This window comes from Saccopteryx leptura, chromosome X (genome assembly GCF_036850995.1).
Source record: "Saccopteryx leptura isolate mSacLep1 chromosome X, mSacLep1_pri_phased_curated, whole genome shotgun sequence".
NCBI lineage: Eukaryota > Metazoa > Chordata > Mammalia > Chiroptera > Emballonuridae > Saccopteryx > Saccopteryx leptura.
In genome coordinates, this window is record NC_089516.1 from 66,728,998 (window position 1) to 66,751,422 (window position 22,425).

The following is a 22,425-nucleotide window of genomic DNA, read 5'->3' on the forward strand; positions in this document are numbered from 1 at the left end:
TATATGCCACAGTCTCAAGATGAAGGTGACTCCACGCTGTGTATCTGTCTCAAAACAATGTTTCTTTTCTCAAGGCCTCTAGCAAATGGGACATGTGGTTAAAGCAGGGGTCCCCAAACTTTTTACACAGGGGGACAGTTCACTGTCCCTCAGACTGTTGGAGGGCCGAACTATAAAAAAAACTATGAACAAATCCCTATGCACACTGCACATATCTTATTTTAAAGTGAAAAAACAAAACAGGAACAAATACAATATTTAAAATAAAAAACAAGTAAATTTAAATCAACAAACTGTTCAGTATTTCAATGGGAACTATGCTCCTCTCACTGACCACCAATGAAAGAGGTGCCCCTTCCAGAAGTGCGGCAGGGGCCAGATAAATGGCCTCAGGGGGCCGCATGCGGCCCGCGGGCCGTAGTTTGGGGACCCCTGGGTTAAAGCAAAAGACCTAAGGTGATGGGTAGGGGGCATGTGGTCTGGGGCACAGAGGAGAGGTAGGAAGTTTGGACAAGAAATTCAGATTACTTTCCTTATGCTGCTCCCTATGAAATGGGTGCTTTGGTCTTCCTTCTAGCCCATGTGTATGGCATCGCTTGCAGAAAAGTTCCTAGCATGTAAGAAGTGCTCAAGTCAATTTCAAAAAAAAAAGGGGGGGAAGCTTTATTTGCAAAGAATAAACCATTAATTTACACAAACTTACATCCCAGTTTATATACATATGTATAGCTTATATACACAGTATCTCACACTGTATGCTGGCCCCCAAAGCAGCACTGGGCCTGCTCCAGGCCATCCTCACAACAAAGCCCATGCCCTCACCCCACCTGAAAGCTTTTTAAATAAAGAAACGACACACCCTGACTCCCTTTGGAGAGAGCCCTGACATGGGTTAAAAGAAAAGAAAAGAATTAGGTTCTTTCTTTGTGCCATGGCCTAGGGGACCCTCCAGGCAGGAATGGAGCCCAAGGCAGCGCCAGGGTGGCCTTAGGACTTCCTGGTGTTAGGCCAGACTAGAGCCTTCCAGTGCAGAGGCAGGAGCTGGGAGAAGGTCTTAGGGGGCCAAGCACTTCCAGCTTTGAGTGGAGGGGTGGAGGAGGGGCTATGTGAGACAGGGACTTCTCTACTCCCTCACTCTACTCAGTTTGAAGTTGTGGCTCATTCACCTTGGGCAGGCCACCTTTCCTCTGTGGGCCTCAGTTTCCACATGAATAACATGGGGCAGAATGTAGATTGGGATGGATTCCCTCAAAGGGCTTCCCTAGCTCTAAATGTCTCTGAATCTATTTGCATCCACCAGGAGTTACATAAAACATACACACTCACATGTGGATCAAAGTCTTTTTCACTTCCAGAGTTCTTAGTCCTTCCGTGTTCAGCAAAAGAAATTTACCTCAGGATGGGTGAGGGGGGAAATAAGGCAAAGACTACATTTTTTTCATGGAAATAATAACCGAGTAGCCCAGTGGCTGATTTCTGGGCCAGTTTTGGCTGTTGAAGTCCAAGTAGCTGGCAAAAGCTGCTGCTATACAATTCTCCTTCAAACCTATGTCATATGCCTGCTCACAAATGTCCTTGTCACATTCTCCATGCTAGACTTAGCCTTCTGGTAAAACCACATCAGCATAATTCCAAATGGTTGATCTGTGCCCACATTCTCAGGTTAGTGAACTGATTCACTACTTGGTCAATAATTTTGCTGCAACAGGCTCCCCAGCTACATATTTGCTTCCCTCATCACTCTGCTCTCTAGGGTGGAAGGTTCATGATGAATCAGGGGTTTGTGTGAGTCCTATCTTTCCTACAACCTGTCTGGATCTGGAGAATGTCCTTTAGGGCCACAATTGGGAAAGAAGCTTTTGCCTTCCTTCTCTTCACAACCTTTCGGGTTTAGAACCAGTCTTCACTCCTCCCTCTATCCTGCAGAGATCCTGACATCTGACGTTCTCTGTGGTATGGTAGAAAGAGACTAGGGGTCACTCAGTAGTGGTGGGAAGTGGCCAACTCCCATAACCATCTGTAGGGTTAGCAAAGAAGGATCTCACTTGCAGTGGGGGATCCATACATAATGGCTGCTTGGTTCATGGGTGAGTGAGAGAATGGAAGTACTGGAGGCCTGCTGCTTGGACATGGTGCCAAGCTGGTTCTTCTGAACAGAAGAACTCTAAGACTGATGGCTGTTTCCTAAATAAACATCCCACTGTTTTGCCACAGAGCCTCTGGCAGCCAAGAGTATAGGAATTACCATAAAAAAATGAAAATGAATGTCTCTGGGTTTCTCCCTAAAACCCATAAGAATTTGGGGTCTATATTACTACTTTTACTGTTTCTCTCAGGACCCCAAATTCAACACAGAGCAGCAGTGCAATGGAATAGTTTTGGAGTCAGACCTCACTGAATGAAGTCCCAGGACAGTGATTTCAGCTGGGTGAAATCCCGGTCATAGCACTTAACCTTTCTGAACCTCATCTAAACAATAAGATTAGTAATATTATCACAGGAGATAATAAGAGAGAAAGTACATTCCAAGATTTAAGGAGAAATTCTCATCTGTTAATGCTACAACTGAGGACTGTCTAGGGCACTCTATAGGAGCCAGGGCCAGACACATGCCTAAGCTTTGCTTCACTTGGGGTTGTGACGCAGCCGTCAGCAACTAGACAATGGCAGTGTGCTCCCCTCCTGCCCGGGCCTTCAAAGGGCTGAGCAGCACAGGTGCTCAGAAAGGGAAGGTACAGCTGAGAAATGAGTACCTGCTGTTGGTAAATTCCAGCTGCCCCAAGGAACTAACTCCTCACCTCCTAAAAAGGAAACCTATTTCATGAGCAAGAGGAGAAGACTATACAAGACCAGTCCGCACAGCTTTGGGCTGAACTCAGCACCAAGGGTTAAGGCTGGGCACCGGCAGTTAGAACTGTGATTGGTTTCACCATATGATCTGGTGGGAAGCCTCAGAAAGTGGTGACGGTGTCTTTGGGCCCCACTAGAGGGCAGAGCCCTGCCTAGATGCCCGCTTCTTCTTGAGCCTCGATTCAGGGAGCAGTGCTGGAGCCCATGCTGATTGTGCTCTGCCGTGGCTTTCTGAAGCCAGGGCCAAGAAGGGTGGGTTTGCTGGGCACCAGCTGCTGCCCTTTCAGGGAAGGCCTGGGCTAAGGACCACCTGGCTTGCAGCAAACTTGAAAGAGACCCCTTCCCTCTCTGCACTTCTCGTTCTTCCTGGGTCAGGCGGAAAAGCCCTGCCTTGCTGATGCCCAGGGGCAAGCTAGGGTTGGAGAATTCTGGTAAGCTATTCAAGTAGCTGCCTAAATACTGGGATTTGAAGGGACTTGTGGTAGTCCCTTCAACACTTTGCCCCCAGACACAACTCAACTAGATGAATATGTGTGTTGCTTAATAAATGGAAGAGTCTCTGTGCCCAGCTAATCTAAGGAGTATCCTAGACTCACATCAGCACAGGTCCCAAGTTAGACACCTGTCTCAGACAGAGGTAGGCTCTGTGGAGAAAGACAGGAGGTGCATGCAGGCTGGGAAGGGGGGCAGTTGGGAGGGAATCTAGGGACTTTTCTGAGCCTGAAACACAGTTGTACACAAAGTGAAAGACATGTGACCCCAAGTCTGGTTTCAGGTTCTCATGCAGGCAGGTTTGTGGCCATTTCCTGTGATTGCTCCAAGAAAGAGCAAACCTCCTGTCCCCAAAGCCTGGCAAGCTGCTGCAACCCGGCTCCCTGCTTGAGTGGGAAGAGCTCTTGAACCCTGTGGCTAGCTGCAGCGCAGAGCAGCAACAATGCTCCCACTGCCCAGGATGCCTGCTTGGAACGTTCCCTCCTAGCCTCTGCCACAAGCACCCATCTTCTCTGCCCTCCCCTCCCCTTAGGCTGCAATACTCCCCTGCAGCCTCACCCTGCCTCAGAGAGGAGCAGCAGCCCCATTGGGGTCGGGACTCTGTCCCCACAGTCTGGAGTACACCTCTGCTTTTTCTCGCCTGCTGTTGGGGACCATCACTTTAGTGCAACAAACGATAACTCTGACAACTGGAACCTTGAGGTCGAACAGTCATGCTATGAGCCAGTCAACATGAAGCAAGGAAGATGGTTCTGCTTCATGTAAACCATGAGGCTTCGTCAACTGTCCTGTTAACTCAAGGTCATTGTGGAAAGGCAAGCAGGTCTTGTCATCCTGGAGTCACTGGGGAATAAATAGCGGTGGGGCATTTCTATGTGCAGCTGCAATGCCATATTCCTCACTCCACAGCAGCACTTAGAGGTTTGGGGGTGTCTGGTTCCCAACTCTGGGACACGGGCATAGGCAGGGGCAAAACAGGGCAAATCTAGGATGCAGGGGCCTCGCCCAGCCTGATGGCCCCAAAGAAGGTGGTGTGCTTGCTCATATTGATAGAGATGTCAGCGTGCACCATCTTCACAGCGATCTTCTGCCGGGCTTTGAGGAGGCAGACGCCTGCGGTGTAACACGTGTTGTAGTTGGTCTTGCCTGTCTCAATGCTGCGGGTACACTGCAGAAAGGGCTTCTCGTCCACCACCACCTCATAGCTGGCAAAGTCAGTGAAGTTGATGTAGTATACCTGGGTAAGAGGCAACAAGAAGGGATTGGGGGGGAGAGGAAAGTGGGAGGACCCTCCCCTGTCATGACAGATGGTACTTTCTCAGATAAGGGGCTGGTATACCTTGTAAAGGGGCAGTGCCACCTGAAGGCATGCTAGTTAGCCAACAGTAAAGGCGGGATGGCAGGCTTATTCTCTGCCTGTCCCCTACCCCATGGCACTCAGGCAAATCTTTCACTAGCACAGCAGATGTAAACTCTGAGGGAAAGAACCATGCCTTATTTGCCTCTTGACTTCTCCAAACCCAACCCACCCCCATCTACCCTGGCATGAAGCATTATGCTCTGTACACACACAGGTGCTCAATGCTACAGACATAAATGAGCGCCACCTAACTTCCAGTTTCAAGCCCCAAGGACTACTATCAAGAACTATTTGAAGATAAACTTAGAAGTTACTGATTTCCCAGAAAGGGAACAGTGACAGCCATTTCTTTCTTTTTTTTCTTTTAAATTTTTATTTATTGATTTCAGCAAGAGAAGAAAGGGGGGAGAGAGAGAGAGACAGGAACATCAAACTGTCCCTGTATGTGCCCTGACTAGGAATCGAACCGGCAACCTCTGTGCTTCAGGACAATGCTCTAACCAACTGAGCTATCTGGCCAGGGCTGCACAAGTTGCCATTTCTTCAGCTCTTTTTTTGGCCACATCCCCAACCCCTCAACCCCTGCTGTTTTTCTCTCACTGATTGTCATAGTGTCCCTTGGCCCTCTTATCTGATGACTCAGGAAACAGATCCAGAGTGGTGGAGAGCTGTCCACCACAAATGAGATCAAGAATTTGGAAGGGCAAAACCTAGGCCCCTAGGTTGACTCTGTGGCCAGAAGGAAGTACGAACCTATGTTCATTGGCCTGATGTCAAGGGGATTTTCCCAGTTTGCATGGTGTCCAAAGCCCAAGGCCACTCACAATTTTCTCCTAGGCCCAGAAAATTAATTTATCGATCACTACCAAGTTTTGATCACTCCACCAAGTGGAGCTTAGGACAAATGGCCCATAGGACATGGTGTCTCAATCCTAAGAGGAGGCTCATCTGTCATTTAAATCACTTTATCAAAGATTGCTCCTTCTATGGGTTCTTCAGGAGGGAGCAGTGTATTCAGGTGCCACAGAATTTCTTGGGTCAGCACATGATCTGTGCCAGGATGCTTGGTGGACTTAGCAAACACTTGTTAACCCACCTTCTCTGGTCGTTCCCCTGTGAGGCCCTTCTGCTGGCTCCACAGTCCTGTCCATCTGCCTGCTTGTTTCCCACCCCACAGAAGCCCCAACTTCAAGGCTCATCTACCTCTAGCTCTGAGGAGCCACCCAGTGGAGGCAACCAACAGGGGTAGAAGCGGATGGGCACCAGTAGAACTGGCGAGTGGGTTCAGGCAGGACAAGGACAAAAAGAGAGGGAGAAAAGGGCTGGGAGAATGATAGCGGGAAATAAGCAAGGAGAACAGACACAGAAAGGCAGAAAAACAAATGGGAGAAAGAGGAAGGAAAGATAGTCAGAATTTTTTTTTGAGACAGAGAGAGTTCACAGAAGCAGTATTCATTACAAAGCTAGCAGTGTAGGGGGAAGGGGTTCTCAGCAGCCCTGGAACTGACTTTCAAAAAACTGTATTGAGACAGAGTTCAAGTTTGGCAGTAGAACCAAACAGCTCAGGAGGTGGGGTGAGGAGAAGAACAAGGGCCTGGGGTCCTGCAGTGGGGAATCCAATGGCAGGGTGTGGGAGAGGCCTCTTTTTAGTTTTCCAATGATATCTGGCTAGGAAAACAACAACAACAACAACAACAACAACAACAACAAAAACAAAAACAGCCCCCTCTCTTTCCTCCTTTTAACTCCCTCCCAGTCTGGTGACCCCAGACCCCTCACCCTCCAAAGCAGGAAGTTAGCCATTGGCTGGTCTTGGCTATCTCCACAGTGCCCCTAATGTGGCCTGCACTGGATGTGCATTCTGGATATAAGAAGAGTTAGGCCTAAGACCGTACTCACTTCTACCTGACTATAGATGAAGTAGGTGCCGTCCACCAGTACCTCCAGCTCCCCACTGCGGGGATGTAGCTTAAACACCTTGGGGTTCATGGTGATGCGAGACCAATCATTGAGCACTCCACCTGAAAGATCTCAGTATGAGAGAAGGGCAGTCACTCAGTACATGTCAGAATAATCTGGGCAATAGAAACAAGAAATGTCAAGCAATGCATTACTCCCACCCCTATCCCAATGCCACCTGGATAGCCCAGGAGGCCAAGTTTTAAGAATAGCATTTGGAATCACAGAAAGTTTTCTGTTTGTAAAGTGGTTGTCAAGCTGGCCTCAGGCCGCTTGGGCTTGCCGGTCTGTCTTCCTGTCTCCTTCCCTGATCCCTTTCATCCAGAAAGGTCTTTAACCAAAACCTTCTAGCTAGAATTGGGGATGAGGAGTAAGAAGAGAGAGGGCACACTGACCTATTTTTTTGTTGTTGTTCTGGCTGCACAGGCAACATTCAGACACTGAGTGGCAGACTAGCTCTTATTATTCTATTTTATTTCACCAGCCGGAACTCCTAAATTGCTCTCCTGTCTTATAGGTTAATGGATTTTGTCCTTCTGCATAAGAGATTCCTCCACACCCACTCCTTTTTGGAAAACCTCCCTGGGCCCCCAGGAAACTGCTTAGCCAAAGGAACTGTCTACCTGGAGACCCTTAGGGATTAGGGTGAGTCAGACTTCATGGCAGCCAGAGAGTGTGACTGCCAGTAATCAGGCTCATAGGGGAGAAGAGTATTTTATGAGAGGGAGGGGCAGAGTGCCAAGCTACATCAACAACCAGCCAAGAAGATGGTGAGGGTGTCTGGGAGCTGAGGCACTGCTGGCAAAGCTTTCATCTCTGAGCCCCACCCCTTTTTGGGTGGAGGGGCCATCACACTGCTTTGGCTGGACACTGAAAACCAGCATGTGAGGGTGGAGGAAGAGCTTCCCTTTCCATGCTGCAGAAAGAGAGAGGTGCCTTTCTACTCCAAGACAAGGGAGTCCAAGCCTATTGGGCCTTCTGCCCTCAAAACTGTTCATTCATTCTTCACCCAAGAAATTACATTTTGAACATCCGTCCTTGGTTAGTATCAATTGGCCTGCGTCTCTGAGGCATGAGGAAACTGGCCTTCTGAAAAAGCTGGCCATCTTCTCTTGAGGTGATAAGTAGATGGGATAGGAGTCAGGAGGAGATGCCCTGTGTCAGCCCCTTCAACACTACTCTGTATGATGACCTCCTACCCCGACCCCTCATTCTGTTCTTGGGGAACTGAAGATCAGCATTGACTGCTCCTGGGGATTGGCCTGGAGGGGCTGGGACTAGTGATGTGGTACTGGGAGCAAAATCAGTGGCTTCTGGCACAGAATAAACAGTGAGGCCACCCATCCAGATATGCACACGTATCTATGTCCTGCCTGTCTCACTCCTCCCTTAACAGATGGTGGTCACGGCTCACTCAGAGTCCTGGGACCTAAGGCACCTGGTTCCAGCAAGACCACTTGGATTTTCATGCCATTGCATTCCTACTTATATTTATGAGACTATTAAGTCAGGGATCCAGGTGGCGATCCAGGGTGCAGCTAAGCCCAGTCATTAAGAAAGCTCAGCTCAGCCAGTTCAGGACTAGGCTTTCAAAGCTGTCCCAATGTAACAGGTTCTTAGCCTCCACTTACTGTGCCCACACTCATAGCCTCTCCCTTCCCCTCCAAGCTCTGTAAGCATCTGGCATCTTGGCTGGCTTGCTACTTCCCAAGGCTCCTGGGGGTTCATGAATTTCAGGCTTTGTGCATCCTGGGGACTGGACATTATTTCAAAGCACTGTTCTTTAATGAATGTTCATGTCTCTTTGGGAAGAAAACAAATCTAATCATTCAGTGGAGTGTACACACATCACTGAAGTAGCATAGTTCAGTGGGAAGAGTCAGACAGATGTAGTTTTGAATTCTAGCTCCTACACTTAACTGAAATCATAGGCCAGTTAATTAACCTCTCTGAGCTTCAGTTTCTGTCTGTGTAAGACAGCTAATACCTTTCTCATAAGATTGTGGTGAGGATCAAATACAAGACAAAGAAACCATGTTGAAAACTGTAAATTAACACACAAATATAAGGCATATGATTTATTATGGTATTGCCTGTTCTCTGGAACTCTGCTTCCCCATCTTTTAAAAGCAGGGGTTACATTAAATCGCTCATTTTTAACGTCCTTAAACCTGCTCTCCCTTTTTGTAGACACTAGCATCATATACTTCCTGGAGAGTCTCACATGCCCTCCCCCCCCCCACCCCGCCTCTCCCCATGCAGACCCATCAGACAAGAATTTAAATTTATATAGTTGTCCTTTCTCTGATTTTTATTGTCAAAATGTTGATCAACATACAAATATCCTTGTGGTGACTCTAACAGAACCTCCATCTCCCAAGAATTCCCCATCTAGATGTCTCAGGTCCCTTTCAGCTTCCTCGCCAGTGTTTCCAATTACAGGTTGGGTGTTGCAACCGGTCTTGGTGCAAGCAATTACCGAGGACAGACAGCACAGGGCAAAATGGAATAGAGAATGGCCCCCCAGTGTCCAGGGTACCTCAGGGGTCTGGGAGGAACTAGGCTGGGTGATTATTTAGAAGCTGGGGGTATCGAAGAGGAGAAGCTCCTCTTAGTGAGAGAGCCTATTTTGACTCTTACCATTCTTGACTTGAATTGCTGACCCTTGGCCCTGTAGATGCACCACAGCTGGCTGGGAGGATGAGAAGGATAGAGAGGGGAGTCACTGTGAGAAATGACTGCTCTCTCAGCCACCAGTTTCCATGTTTCCACCTCTGACTTCTAGTCTCCTTTCTGGTTCCAATTCTGATCCTTCTTTCCTGTCTTGGGATGCTAGTGACCACAGTGTTACTGGAGGGTAATATGACTTTGTAGTTAGGCCACTTTCTAGCTATGTGACCTCAGCCAGATGTAATGCCTCTGACCCTGATTTCCCTAACTGTAAAATTAGAGTTATAAGAATCTCTGGCCACTTTCACAGGGATATTTGAAGATCAAATGAGGTGATGGATACAAAATTGCCCTGGAAGCCATCAATCACTGTGCAGCTGTGTAGATTTAACTGTGGCCAAACAGCTGTAGCTGAGGCTGAGATGAGACAAGGCAAGGCAGCAGAACCTGCCAATAGAGACAGATTAGGAAGCTCAAAGACTGGGGAGGAGCCCTTTAGACCATTAAGGCAGAAGTCCAGGCTGGGTTTGGCCTGGAGCTGGTTGGCTGACTTTCAAGAACATACTCTCATACGTCTAAGCTCCTGATCCCAGGAGGTCTGAGTGCCGACAAGGTGTCTGGGGTGGCTGAGGGAGTTGGAGGCCCAGGTGAATGAGGTCTGTCTGGTGGCTCATTTTAGCTGACTACTGTGTGTGGATATGTTGACCCTCTGTCTCCTGTGGAATAGGGAAAAATGGCCCTGGGAAAACTCAGTTCCCTTAGCTAAAGGCAGGCCCTGGGGCAAAACATTTCTATTCTAGAGATAAGAGGGACTGTGAGTGAAAAACTCAGAACCTCCAGGGTATCCTCACAAAGGAAAGCTTCAGCATATTTAATAGGGAGCAAACTCAAAGATTGCTCTCTAGCCTGTGGCCTTCCTTCCTCCCCAGGAAGAGAGCAATTTCCAGCCAACCTGGTTTTCTCGAGTTCCAGCTTTATCAGCAGCACCTGCAAAACAGGACAAGACAATCAGAGGGCGGCTTTTTCAACTTCCCTTTCTCCTCACCTAGGCAGCCAGTGGCAGGGAGCCTGGCTACCTATAGCCAAGCTTTAGGAGAGGAAAGGACACCCCTTCCATCTCTCTCACTCGTCCTTGACCTGCATCTTCAGTGGGCCCAGAATCCAGCACCAACATTAGCCTCTTGCCAATGATGGCCCAAGGGAAATCCCACTGAGCACCCATGGACACAGATGAGAGAGCATTCCTGCGACTATGTGACCCTGAGATAATGCTGTTTTCTTCTTCAACCTTTCGCTTCCTTTATATTAATTTTCTTCATAGAGGGCATTGCCATTTGTAAATATCTTGGTTCTTTAATTGTCTCTCTTCTCCTCTAGGATATAAGGTACATGAAAACAGGGACTACTTATCAATATTTTTTTATACATAGAAAGTGCTCAAGAAATATTTATGGAAAGATTGAATGAAAGAATCTCCAGCTCTGTCGTGGTGACAATAACACTGATTACCCCTGTTTCTTTTTTTTTTCTTTTTTTGTGAGAGGAGAGGAGATAGAGAGACAGACTCTTGCATGTGTCCCAACCGGGATCCACTAGAAACCCCTATTTGGGGCCAATGCTCGAATCAACTGAGCTATCCTCAGTGCCTGAAGACACTGGGACCAACAGAGCTATCCTCAGCACCTGGAGCTGACACTCAAACCAATAGAACCACTGTCTATGAGGGGGAAAGAGGTAGAGAAAAGGGAGAGGGAGAGGGAGAGGGAGAGGGAGAGGGAGAGGGAGAGAAGCAGATGGTCACTTCTCCTGTGTGCCCTGACCAGGTATCAAACCTGGGACATCCACATGCCAGGCTGATGCTCTTTCACTGAGCCAACCAGCCAGGGCTGATTAGCCCTGTCAAACTATGAGTCAAAGAATTTAAATCCTGCTGAAGAATTCTTGGACCTAGAGAAGTCATCTGTAAAGAGCCCATTTCTTTTTTTTTTTTTTTTACAGAGACAGAGTCAGAGAGAGGGACAGATAGTGACAGAAAGAAAGGAAAACAGAGAAATGAGAAGCATCAATTCTTCACTGTGGCACCTTAGTTGTTCATTGATTGCTTTCTCATATGTGCCTTGACCGGGGGACTACAGCAGAGCAAGTGACCCCTTGCTCAAGCCAGCGACCCTGGGCTCAAGCCAGCAACCACACACTCAAGCTGGTGAGCCCGCATTCAAGCTGGATGAACCCGTGCTAAAGCTGGTGACCTTGGGGTTTTGAATCTGGGTCCTCCATGTCCCAGTCCAATGTTCTGTACATTGTGTCACTGCTTGGTCAGGCAAGAGTCCCTTTTTTTAAAACCCCAAGATACAGGAGAGGAAAATAACTGACCCAACTCCAGGCCATCTGACTGTTGTCAAGTCCAATTAAGCAGGTTTGGATCTGCATCTACAGCTCTTGGATGCCCTTCTAGCCCCAAAGGGAAAGATGCAAAGAGATTAAATGCTATTTGAATGGGCAATGTGATAGGGTAAGGATGTTGTGCAAGAACCACTTGGTTCCTTGACAAGATGGTCTTGGTGCCTGGATTTGCTTCTTTCACACCCTGAGTGATTCATAAGTTTTCAACTCCTCGACTGTCAGCTACTACTTGTCTACCTCTTTAAGAAGGGCTCTTTAGAGTTCATGAGAGAAAACTGTTCTAGAGATGCTATCTTCTCCGGTCCCCAACATTCCTCCCCATATCAACATCAGCACAAGAGTAAGATGATGGGAATCAAAGCAGACCCAATCCAACTCCTACAGGAACTTCAGTCAACCATCAGGGCCTCTGTCTCAGGCTTTTATGAGTTCATTGGCCCACTACCGGGAGGCCTAAAGTAAGGAAGGGCTTGTGATGGATGGGTTGAGACAGGTCAAGAACAGGTGACCCATCCTTGACAGGTTGGTATAAATTAGAAGTTACAGCCACTCAGACCCTACTGGCTTGTTTAATCTCTGGTTTTACACCGAGCTAGGAGACCTGCATTTCTTATTACACAACAATACCACCAGTACCATTTGAAACTGCTCTCAGGATCACCTAGCCTTGCTTTATTGAAGTACTGGTAAAAGAGCCTCAGAAAGGGTAGAGGCACAGGAACTCACCAGAAGGTCCCTGGAGGCCAGGGGGTCCTTGAGGACCAGGAGGACCTGGAGGGCCAGGTGGTCCCATAACAGTTGTTCCTGGAATTCCAGGAATCCCTGGAATCCCTGGAGGTCCCTGGGGTCCTGGAGGTCCTGGAGGTCCTGGGGGGCCATTTGGCCCAGGAGGTCCTGCTTTCTTTCCTGAAAGACAATATTCAGTGTTACATTTGTAATTATTGACTGAGAATGTACTGTCAGGACATCTGTGGACTTCCAACAACAAAAAGCACTCTGAGAATTCTTGCTATTAAAGAGGTGAACATCTTTATCTCACCTCTCTCCCCCTTTTATGAATAATCATTTATAGTTGGGTTTGAAGATAATAGAAATAAATGTTCCTCAAGGAGTTCAGTCTAGTTAGGAAACAGACAGAGTCACAGGAAGGTAGAAATGCTGCATTCATGGTAGGGACTAAATGCTGAAGAGATCGGGAAAGACTTCAAAAATGAGGTTTCACTTCAGTTGGGCCCAAAGTATCTGAATTACCAAGTGGATTCCAATTTGGAATATTGAGAATTGGTTATTGTTGAAGAGAGTGTCTTTCATGTTTACTTCCCAGTTTGATGGAATTTATGCAGATAAAAGAGAAAGCTAGGAGGACAACCTGCCCTTATGAGTAACATCAGACCCAGGAAGATTTCCTGTAGGAGTCAGGATATACAGGAATGGGGTGGCATGGAGGAAGTGCTCCCTGAGAATGAGGAATGGGAAGGAGTTTGGGAGATGAGAAGTGAGAGAGGGTGGAGAGAGACAGAGAGAGGGAGGGAGGGAGGAAGAGTGAGGAGAGGGAGAAAAGAAAAGAAGGAGAGGTAGAGAACAGAAAGAGCTGAGGAGGAGGCAGCAGATTTTGCTCTTTCAGAGGATGTCCGGGGAAAGAAACTTCTGCATACTCCCTTGGTAACATGTTCCAGTGTTTATCACTATTAGGAAGTTTTCCTGTATATTTAACTGACATCCTTTTTTGTGGCAGTGTAAGCTCTTATTCTACTTTGTGTAGCTAGAGAAGAGTAGCTACCGTCATATATATAATAACCCTTATATTCTCAAAGTCATTGTCACCTATCACCGTCCATTTGTATAGGCTAAATAATTCAGCTTCCCAGTCTTTCTTCAGAGGGCTTATTCTAGAATGTATTATTTATTAATCAAGCCCACAACTCCTCCCCTTTTCTTCCTCAGATCCTTTTAGAACAATCTTGACCTTCTTGTTCCATACTTCAGTTCTTCCAACAGTTCCACCAAGGTGTAGTTATGTTCACTGAGTCTTAACTGTGGTCTTGAACCCAAATCTTAGCTCCTCCTGTTTAGTTCCTCTGCTCTGTGCAGCCCAATTCCAGCAATGTAGGTAGTCACTGGTGAGTGTCTCCTTCCTCCCTTCACCTCTTTCTCACAATTTTGTGGGAGTCTGAGGAATGGAAACCTTTTATCAGACTCCACCACAGTGTTTTCACCTGTAGTACTTCTTTAGTTTTAAATAAAACCCTCACAAATCTCACTTAAATACCTTCTTAGATGACTTCAATTCCCTGCTCCCCAGACTCTAAGGCAGGGGAATCCTGTCTTGACTTATCATGTGCTCCTTTAAGAATAATGCTCCATGTTCAAGTAACCCAATTCCCATGACAACACACTTAAAGGCCAGTTGTCTCTGTCTAACCACATCTGCAACCAGAATGAAACAATGGGGTCATTATGGGGCCTTTTCCTCAAGGAGGAAAGGAAGTAAGGTCCAGAGAGTCTCTCTCCTGGGAGAGTCTTTGTAGACATAAAGACTTAGAAGCAGGAAGCTTTAGTGTTTTCACTGATTTTAGCAGCAAAAGATCGGACCTTCCCAGCTTCTAGAGCTAACCAATTTCAAGATGCTGAACAAGAAAGCCATCTCCCTTCATATTTGGGAAGCTTCCAAGTAAAGCTTATCCAGCACTCAAGTTTCAATTCCAGCTAGTGTAGTGGAAAGAACATGGAATCTGTAGTCAGGAGATAAGGTTGTGAGCCCCCAAATCTACCACAGACACATTCTGGGCAAATCTCTTCCTCTCCCTGAACCTTAGTTTCTCCATCAGTGATTTCTCTAAGTTTCCTCCCAGACCGAGTTTCATTAAGGAGGAATGACTTACCCCTAGCAGTCAGGAAACTTCCTTAGCCTGGTTGAAGGTTTGCTTCTCCCTCATTGTTCTCTGGGCAGCGTGGACACAGAGGATGGTGCATATTAGGCTGTGCTGTGTCCCAGAATTTCCAGGCTTAACAGTGACTTTCAAGCTAGAGGGTGTTCTGTTGATTGTATAAACTTTGGTGTCAAGACTGTCAGTCTCGTGCCCTGGCCAAACAGCTCTGATACAAAGGTTGTGGGTTCAGTGCCTGGTCAGGGCACATACAGGAACAGATCAATGTTTCTCTTTCTCTCTGTCTCTCTCTCTCTGTCTCTCTCTCTCTCTCCCCCCTCTCTTCTCTCTCTCCCCAAGATCAATAAATAAATTTGAAAAAAGGACTGTGAGTCTCCTGTGATAGCTAATGTAATTTTGAAAGAATTACAGCCAGAAATTCCTCCAGTCAAAGAGAATAATGTTTGCAGTGTAAGCAGAGAATGTTCACTTATGAAAACGTTAGAAGACATTTGGGAAAAGCTCTTGCTCTGATCTAGTTCTGCAGCTGGTCCTCTTTGCTCCTTGGCAACCAGGTTTAGGCAAGTGTGCTTCTCATACTTGCACAGTCACAGAAAGTTGGTCCAGAGAGGACCATAACGCCCGCACCAAGAAGATGACTTTAAAGGATTGAATTCTTTCTCCAGATTTCCTTACATTAACAGAGCACCTCATGATACAAAAGCCCAGAGACTTTTGTACTTAGAAAGTTACCCTTTGTAGTTTCAGATGAAAGAATATGTACATTATTTTGAAAGCTGACCTTCATGAAAGGGTATTTTGCTAACCTTTTTAGCAAAGTCCAAATTGTTGAAAGAACAATTAAAAGCTAGTGAGTGAAAATGTGTGTGTGTGTGTGTGTGTGTGTGTGTGTGTGTGTGTGTGTGTGTGAGAGAGAGAGAGAGAGAGAGAGAGAGAGAGAGAGAGAGAGAAAGAGATAGGGAGACCAAATATAGTGTAGAAGGGAACACATTCCTTTAAAGAATCATTAAAAAGGAGGCCTTGGACAGTTGACTAAACAGTAGAGCGTTGGCCCGGTATGTGGATGTCCTAGGTACAATTCCCGGCCAGGGCACACAGGAGAAGTGCCTGTGTGTTTCTCCACCCTTCCCCCTCTCCTTCTCTTTGTCTCTTTCTTCCCTCCCACAACCACGGCTCCATTGGAGCAAAGTTGGCCCGAGCACTGAGGATGGCTCCATGGCCTCCACCTCAGGTGCTAGAATGACTCCGGTTGCAGTGGAGCAATGCCCCAATTGGGCAGAATATTGCCCCCTAGTGGGCATGCCAGGTGGATCCCGGTTGGGCGCATGCAGGAGTCTGTCTGACTGCCTCCCTGCTTCTAACTTCAGAAAAAAATAAAAAGGAGTCATCCCTGGGCTTGTATTAGGAGCAGAGGGTGTCCTCGTTCAAGCCAGGTAAGCATTCTGGGTTTGTCATAATTTCTGCCTTAAGCAAATGTGACAAGAGTTAAAAACTATGTGTTTGAAAGTCAAATTCAGTTTCTTAAAAGACAGACTATCTTATTGAGTGCCCAGGTTCCACAGGGAAAGGTTTCCTCATAGACTCCAGCCCTCTGGCTGTTTCCCTGCTTTGCTCAACTCAGGTCTGCAGGAGGCCAAGCCATTCCTCATCTTTACAACAGGGAGAAGGTTTGCCATGTGGGCCATGGTACTTTGAGCCACCAGAATACCCTAGCGCTCAAGGAAACAGTAGGTGGCAGCTGAAGCCAGTCTGTTTTGTTCTAGTCTGGGAATGATAATCTATCTTAAAAGCTCCAGAAATCTTAACAGACAAGATCATTTCAATTAAAACATATTAAAGAAAAGTCATTAATTTCCCTATTTTCCTCCTGGGTCAGAAGGCAGAAATAAATAGGTACTCAGAACTGGTTTTATGGTAGGTTCTCTTAGTCATCAGGAGTGAACCATATTGTCTGTTCCTGAGTTTGGAACTTGTTCTATCTTTGGATTCTTTTCAAGTAAGCAAACACTTGTACAAGCTCTTGGGCCACTCCAGCAGCAAGTACACCAGGGACTCACTGACCCAGCGAAGACACAACATATCTGCCCAAATAGAGCTTTGAAAAGGCTAAAAGATCAAGGGTTACTCCTGCCTAATTTTTCCATTACACAGAAAATTATATTGAAACTCCAAACCAAGAAGTGCCTTCCCTGACTATCTGAGAATTATGATAAGGATAACTTTTAGGCAGAAAAATAGGGTACTGATATCTCTCAGGAGATCATATAGGTAGTCCTTACAAGCTATCCCAGGACTTCATTTATACCTGATCACTGACTTGATAAAAGATGAGGGAAAAGAGAAAGAAGAATGGTAGGGGGGAAAGCAAGGAAGAATAAAGGAAAGAGATATGAATTGAACTGTATGGAAGAAGGAGCAAGAAAGAAAAAAAAATCAAGTTTTACATGTTGTCAGAGAGGCAATTATGTCTTTCATGGATCATCAGTAAAAAACAATCTTTATTTTTTCTTCTTTTGAAGCTGCAATACTCAAAAAGATCCCATGTGATTAAATAAAATAATGGACAATCACGAATAAAAAACTACCATATAAAAATCCTACTTCCCGGATATTTTCTTCTTCTAATTTTAGAAGAGATGTGCCATAACAGCAATTTTGTCAAATCAGGAACTTAACTTACCTTTTTTCTTGTTTTTAACTGGACCTGTTACAAAAAGAAAATGGAAAATTAAATCACTGGAAATTAATAGAAAATGTTTGTTCTCCAAGACAGTCACAGGAGGGACCCCAAGACACTGCAAATCTGAGGGAACCCCATGCCAAGGTTCAGGTAATTGGCAAGCTATCTCTCAACTATCAAACTTCCCCAGTCTGTTTCTGACTGTTGTAACAAAAAAGTTACAAGGAAGATTCTTTCCTAGGGAAGAAAAAAACCTTTCAGGCTGCTTTTAGAGTGAGGGAATGGTTGCTTCTCCATAGAGTTGAAATGCCCAAAAATGCAGAACTCAACAACCTTAGGACGGCATTCCAATAATTCTGTGAGTCCTGAGGTTGAAGAGTCATGCATTCAGGTGAATAACTGATATGAAGTCTCATGAGTTGAATCTGGAAGGAAAAAAAGAGTCACTTTCATGGGAGGAGCAGAGCAGTGGCCGTTTACTTTTTAGTCACATCCTTATCATGATTTAAATTGTTAGTAATTAAAAGGATGCAACCATAGTATATTCATGTGGGGACCACATGCACTCAAACTGTAATTTACCATTGCTTAACAGACACTTTAAAAGAGAAGTGTCAACAGTTTTATCAACAATGAAAGCATAAGAATTCTCTTGGGAATTACCTCCAAAGAAAATAATTCTAATCAACTGAGGGCACTCAGAAAACCCAAGGCCTTTCTCATATACTTAGGTGACAACCTATATACCCAGACACCATGCACAGTTCAGGTGCCTTCTAGCCATACTTTTCCCTCCTGAGAACTCAATTCTATTTATTCTGTAGGTATATTTGATTTCCCTTCCCTTCCCTTCCTTCCTTTCTTATCTTCCTTCCTTCTGTTCTTTAAAAAATTTCTTTAGATATTGGTATTTAAAATCTGTTCCAAACTTCAAACTATTGGAGGGCATTAAGTCATGGAGTTTACAAAAAGAACACCAAGCATTTGTATATTGTTTTCTATTTTATAAAACCTATTTCCATCTATCATCTCACTTTGTCCTTGCAGGCTAGATGAGAAGTCAGTCAAGTCTTTAAGCTGGAGGGATGCCAACTGTGGTCATCAGAGCTCACACAGGTCCCTTGAAAACCAAACCAATGTCAATGAAGACTGCCCTGGCAAAGTAATTTCATGTGTACCAGTAGGTATTATTATGTGCAAGGGATGTTTTAGGTTGGGTTTAGCAACCTGCTGCACTTAAGGTCATAAATTTCCATTCTTTTATCCTCACTTTTCTCCTTTCTCATCTCCCAGTCCTTTGTATTCTTTCTTTGCTGCCTATTCTTTATGTTTTAACAGCATTGAGGATTCTTGAGAAGGGCATGGAAGTTCTGGCAGGGAAGCACAGCTATACACATACTACTGACTAAGAAGCAGCAACTAAACCTGAGACGGGCCACCTTCTTGAACAAGAAAGCTATTTGAGGAAGAATTTATACTGAAAGGCCTAGCTTTCAGCCAGGTACCAGCCAGCCAGTCAGGTATCTCAGCCTGGGGAGCACTGGGATGATAGACAGTTTGGGCCAAGTTTTAGACCATTTTAGCTAGATAAAGGGTTAGTTAGCACTCTAACATCAGATTTCAAAGCAGGCTTTGAAGAAATCATACCATCAACCAATACCCAGCCCTTCACCGGGCATGCTCATGGAAAGTAGCACAGTAAATAATGAAACATAACTCTATTCTCAAAGAATTTACGGTTAGATAGGAATATACTAAAAAGGAGAGACTTAAGGATGATGGAGGAAAAAATACTTCTTGAAGGAAGTTTGACCTAAATCATCAAGTGAAAAGAGGGAAAGAGAAGTTAAAAAATTTTAACATCTACTATTTTTTATACCAGAAAGAGCTACTCATTACACATACCTGAATGCATGCATACATAGATACATAAAATAGGTAAGCAAGAAGAAAAAAAAGTTTATCAGAATATCCACAGGTAACCACTATTAACATTTAAAAAAAATATTAAGTGAGAGTCAGGGAAGCAGAGACAGACTCAAGCATGCGCCCTAACCAGGATCCACCCAGCAAGCCCACTAGGGGACAATGCTCTGGGGTCCTTGTTCTATTGCTCAGCAACCAAGCCATTTTTTTTAGTGCCTGAGATGGAGGTCATGAAGCCATCCTCAGTGGCCAAAGCCAACTCGCTCGAGTCAATTGAGCCACAGCTGCAGGAGGGGAAGAGAGAGAGAGAGAGAGAGAGAGAGAGAGAGAGAGAGAGAGAGAGAGAGAGAAGGAGAAGGGAAGGGGTGAAGAAACAGATGGTTGCTTCTCCTGTGAGTCCTGACCAGGAATCAAACCTAAGACTTCCACACACCAGGCTGATGCTCTACCGCTGAGCCAGGGCCCACTATTAACATTTTTATGCACATCTAGAAACTGTATGTTTATAAGTATATACTTTTACAAAACAGGATCAAATAAAAATGTTGTTTGATAAATCATTTCTATGTAAATAACTACATTTCTACATTATAATTTTTAATATGTGTACACCACCAGCATTATATAGTTAACTCTTTATATATTTCTAGTTCTTCTATGGTTTTATTTTCTTTTTCTAAATGAGAGGAGGGAAGATAGTGAAACAGACTCCTGCATGTGTCCGGACCGGGATCCACCTGGCAAACCCCTTCTGGGTCAGATGTTCGAATCAACCAAGCTATTTTTAGCACCTGAAGCTGAGGCGTTCTGCCTCCGACCAACTGAGCTATCCTCAGTGTCCAGGATGACACTGGAACCAATTGAGCCACTGGCTGTGGGAGGGAAAAAGGGAAAGAAGGGGGGAAGGGATGGAGAGAGAAGCAGATGGTTGCTTCTCATGTGCGCTCTGACCAGGGATTGAACCAGGGATATCTCTGTGTCAGGCCAACACTCTATCCACTGAGCCAACTGGCCAGGGCCAGTTTCATTTTTTATATTTAAATATTTAATTAATGTGGTATAAATGCTGGTATACAGTATAAGGTAAAGTGCTAACTAAAATTTTAATTTTAATTTTCCAAAATGTCATGACATGAAGAGGGCAGAGAGCAGCAGGGGCTCAAAGCCAGTCCTTTTTTCCGCTTCATCTTGGGTCACCGAAGTGCTCTCAGAGAGCTTCTACTCAGTGGACATTTGACATATCTTTTAGGAGAAATGAGGATGAAAGAATATGGACAAGATTGTCATTAGATTGTGTCTCATTTCCCACAAGTGCTAGTGAGTACATCAGCTCAGCAGTAGAAGAGTTCCTTTTTGTTCTAATATAGCTAACCCTGACCAGTAAATAATTCTTATGAGTGTCAACATGAACTTCTCATCCAGGATTCTACAACCAGCATACCCCTTTCTTTCTCTTGACGCCTTGCAGTTTTCCAGCTTCTAGAGAGAAAATGCCAGGGAACTAGGGCGAACTATATAATACTAAATATGAACATCCTGAACCAGAAGAAAAGCAATAATCTCTGATGGGTTCTATAACCTTTTAGATATATTCACTTATTTTCTCGATATGATTAAGAACCTTTCTCAGACCTACTCTGAGCACTACCACTGTCACATATCTGTTTCTATGGTAACAGGCTACATTTACCTAACAATCCAATTCTCTCTGTTTATAACCATCATGCTTTGTGTAGGCAAAACCCACAAATGCATCAGAATGGGAAAGACAGCTGCACAGTTCCTGGGACTGCTATGATAGGAGTAAAACTGAGTTCTGACAGGTTTTGATCAATGTGGGCAGGCAATTTGCTACTCGACATTAAGAAAAGGGGTCTTGTAACAGCATCAGGTCCATGGAGGCCAGCAGCAGTCTTAGCCAGGTTCTGGTCTTGACTCAACCACAAACTGACCATAGGACAGGTAATCCTTTTCTTATGAATCTTCAACTTCTAAATTAGGGAACATTTTGTATACTTTGTCTCTACTCAAGGCCTAAGGTTCTGATGAAGATAAATGAGATAATATCTAAAGCTAACATTTCTTGAATGCATATGAGCAATGTACTTTGCTGGTTGCTTTACATATCTCATTTGGGTCTTATGCCAATCCAGCATTAGTATCATTATGCTTATTTTACCAATGAAGACACAGATTAAGTGAATTGCACTAGCTCACACAGCCCACAGATATTTTAAGATAAGCTGAAATTATACACATATAACACAATGTTATAGAGAGCAGAAATGTTAATCCTGGAAGGAAAGGGGGAGGGAGTTGCAGGAAAGGGGTAAAGGGGGATGTTGTGGGGAACACGGGGGAGAGGGGGTGTATTTGGAGGGACACTAGAATCTATGTAAACACAATAAATTTAAAAAAAGATAAGCTAAAACTTCTGAAAGGTTCATGTTATTTTATATGTGTTTTGAAAACTTAAAAATAAATGTATAATACTTTCAGTTTCTGGTTTGACATGTCAAGAACTTGGAAGTTGTCACTCCTGTACTCACAACAAGAAAAAAGCCGAACAAACTTAAAATCAACTCTTCTTAGAATAATCAGAGAACTGAAGTCAGAAGGCAAACTGCTCTTCTGAAAATGGAGAGAATTACAGCTTACCAGGTGTAGAAGCGTGCAGCTAAAGCCAGTATCAGTAAGAACACTTTAAAACTGCAATGGAAATATTGCTAGCAGCTCAGTATGGACTGGTTTAAGAGCTAAAAACTTCGGCCCTGGCCGGTTGGCTCAGTGGTAGAGCGTCGGCCTGGCGTGCGGGGGACCCGGGTTCGATTCCCAGCCAGGGCACATAGGAGAAGCGCCCATTTGCTTCTCCACCCCCCCCTCCTTCCTCTCTGTCTCTCTCTTCCCCTCCCGCAGCCAAGGCTCCATTGGAGCAAAGATGGCCCAGGCGCTGGGGATGGCTCCTTGGCCTCTGCCCCAGGCACTAGAGTGGCTCTGGTCTCGGCAGAGCGACGCCCCGGAGGGGCAGAGCATCGCCCCCTGGTGGGCGTGCCGGGTGGATCCCGGTCGGGCGCATGCGGGAGTCTGTCTGACTGTCTCTCCCCATTTCCAGCTTCAGAAAAGAAGAAGAAAAAAAAAGAGCTAAAAACTTCAATGGAGTCCAGTCTAATAGGGGCCCCCACACTTTCATGAGTTTT

General features: G+C 45.3%; 1 protein-coding gene across 5 annotated transcripts in view; it reads right to left on the reverse strand.

Annotated features, from left to right (window-relative positions):
* Nucleotides 1–659: 659 nt before the first annotated feature.
* EDA (ectodysplasin A) overlaps nucleotides 660–22,425 on the reverse strand; it is a 417,660-nt gene continuing 395,894 nt past the window's right edge. Inside the window, exons 3-8 of one of the 5 annotated variants that reach the window (XM_066357164.1) lie at nucleotides 17,303–17,326; nucleotides 12,461–12,640; nucleotides 10,284–10,318; nucleotides 9,302–9,353; nucleotides 6,608–6,723; nucleotides 660–4,579 (exon numbers count right to left, since the gene is read on the reverse strand). In XM_066357164.1, coding sequence (XP_066213261.1) covers nucleotides 4,328–4,579; nucleotides 6,608–6,723; nucleotides 9,302–9,353; nucleotides 10,284–10,318; nucleotides 12,461–12,640; nucleotides 17,303–17,326 — 659 coding nt within the window. In that variant the 3' untranslated portion in view covers nucleotides 660–4,327. Of the gene's footprint in view, nucleotides 4,580–6,601; nucleotides 6,733–9,301; nucleotides 9,354–10,283; nucleotides 10,319–12,460; nucleotides 12,641–17,302; nucleotides 17,327–22,425 lie in introns of all 5 variants that reach the window. The other 4 variants (XM_066357162.1, XM_066357165.1, XM_066357161.1 and 1 more) reach the window with 4 other exon arrangements.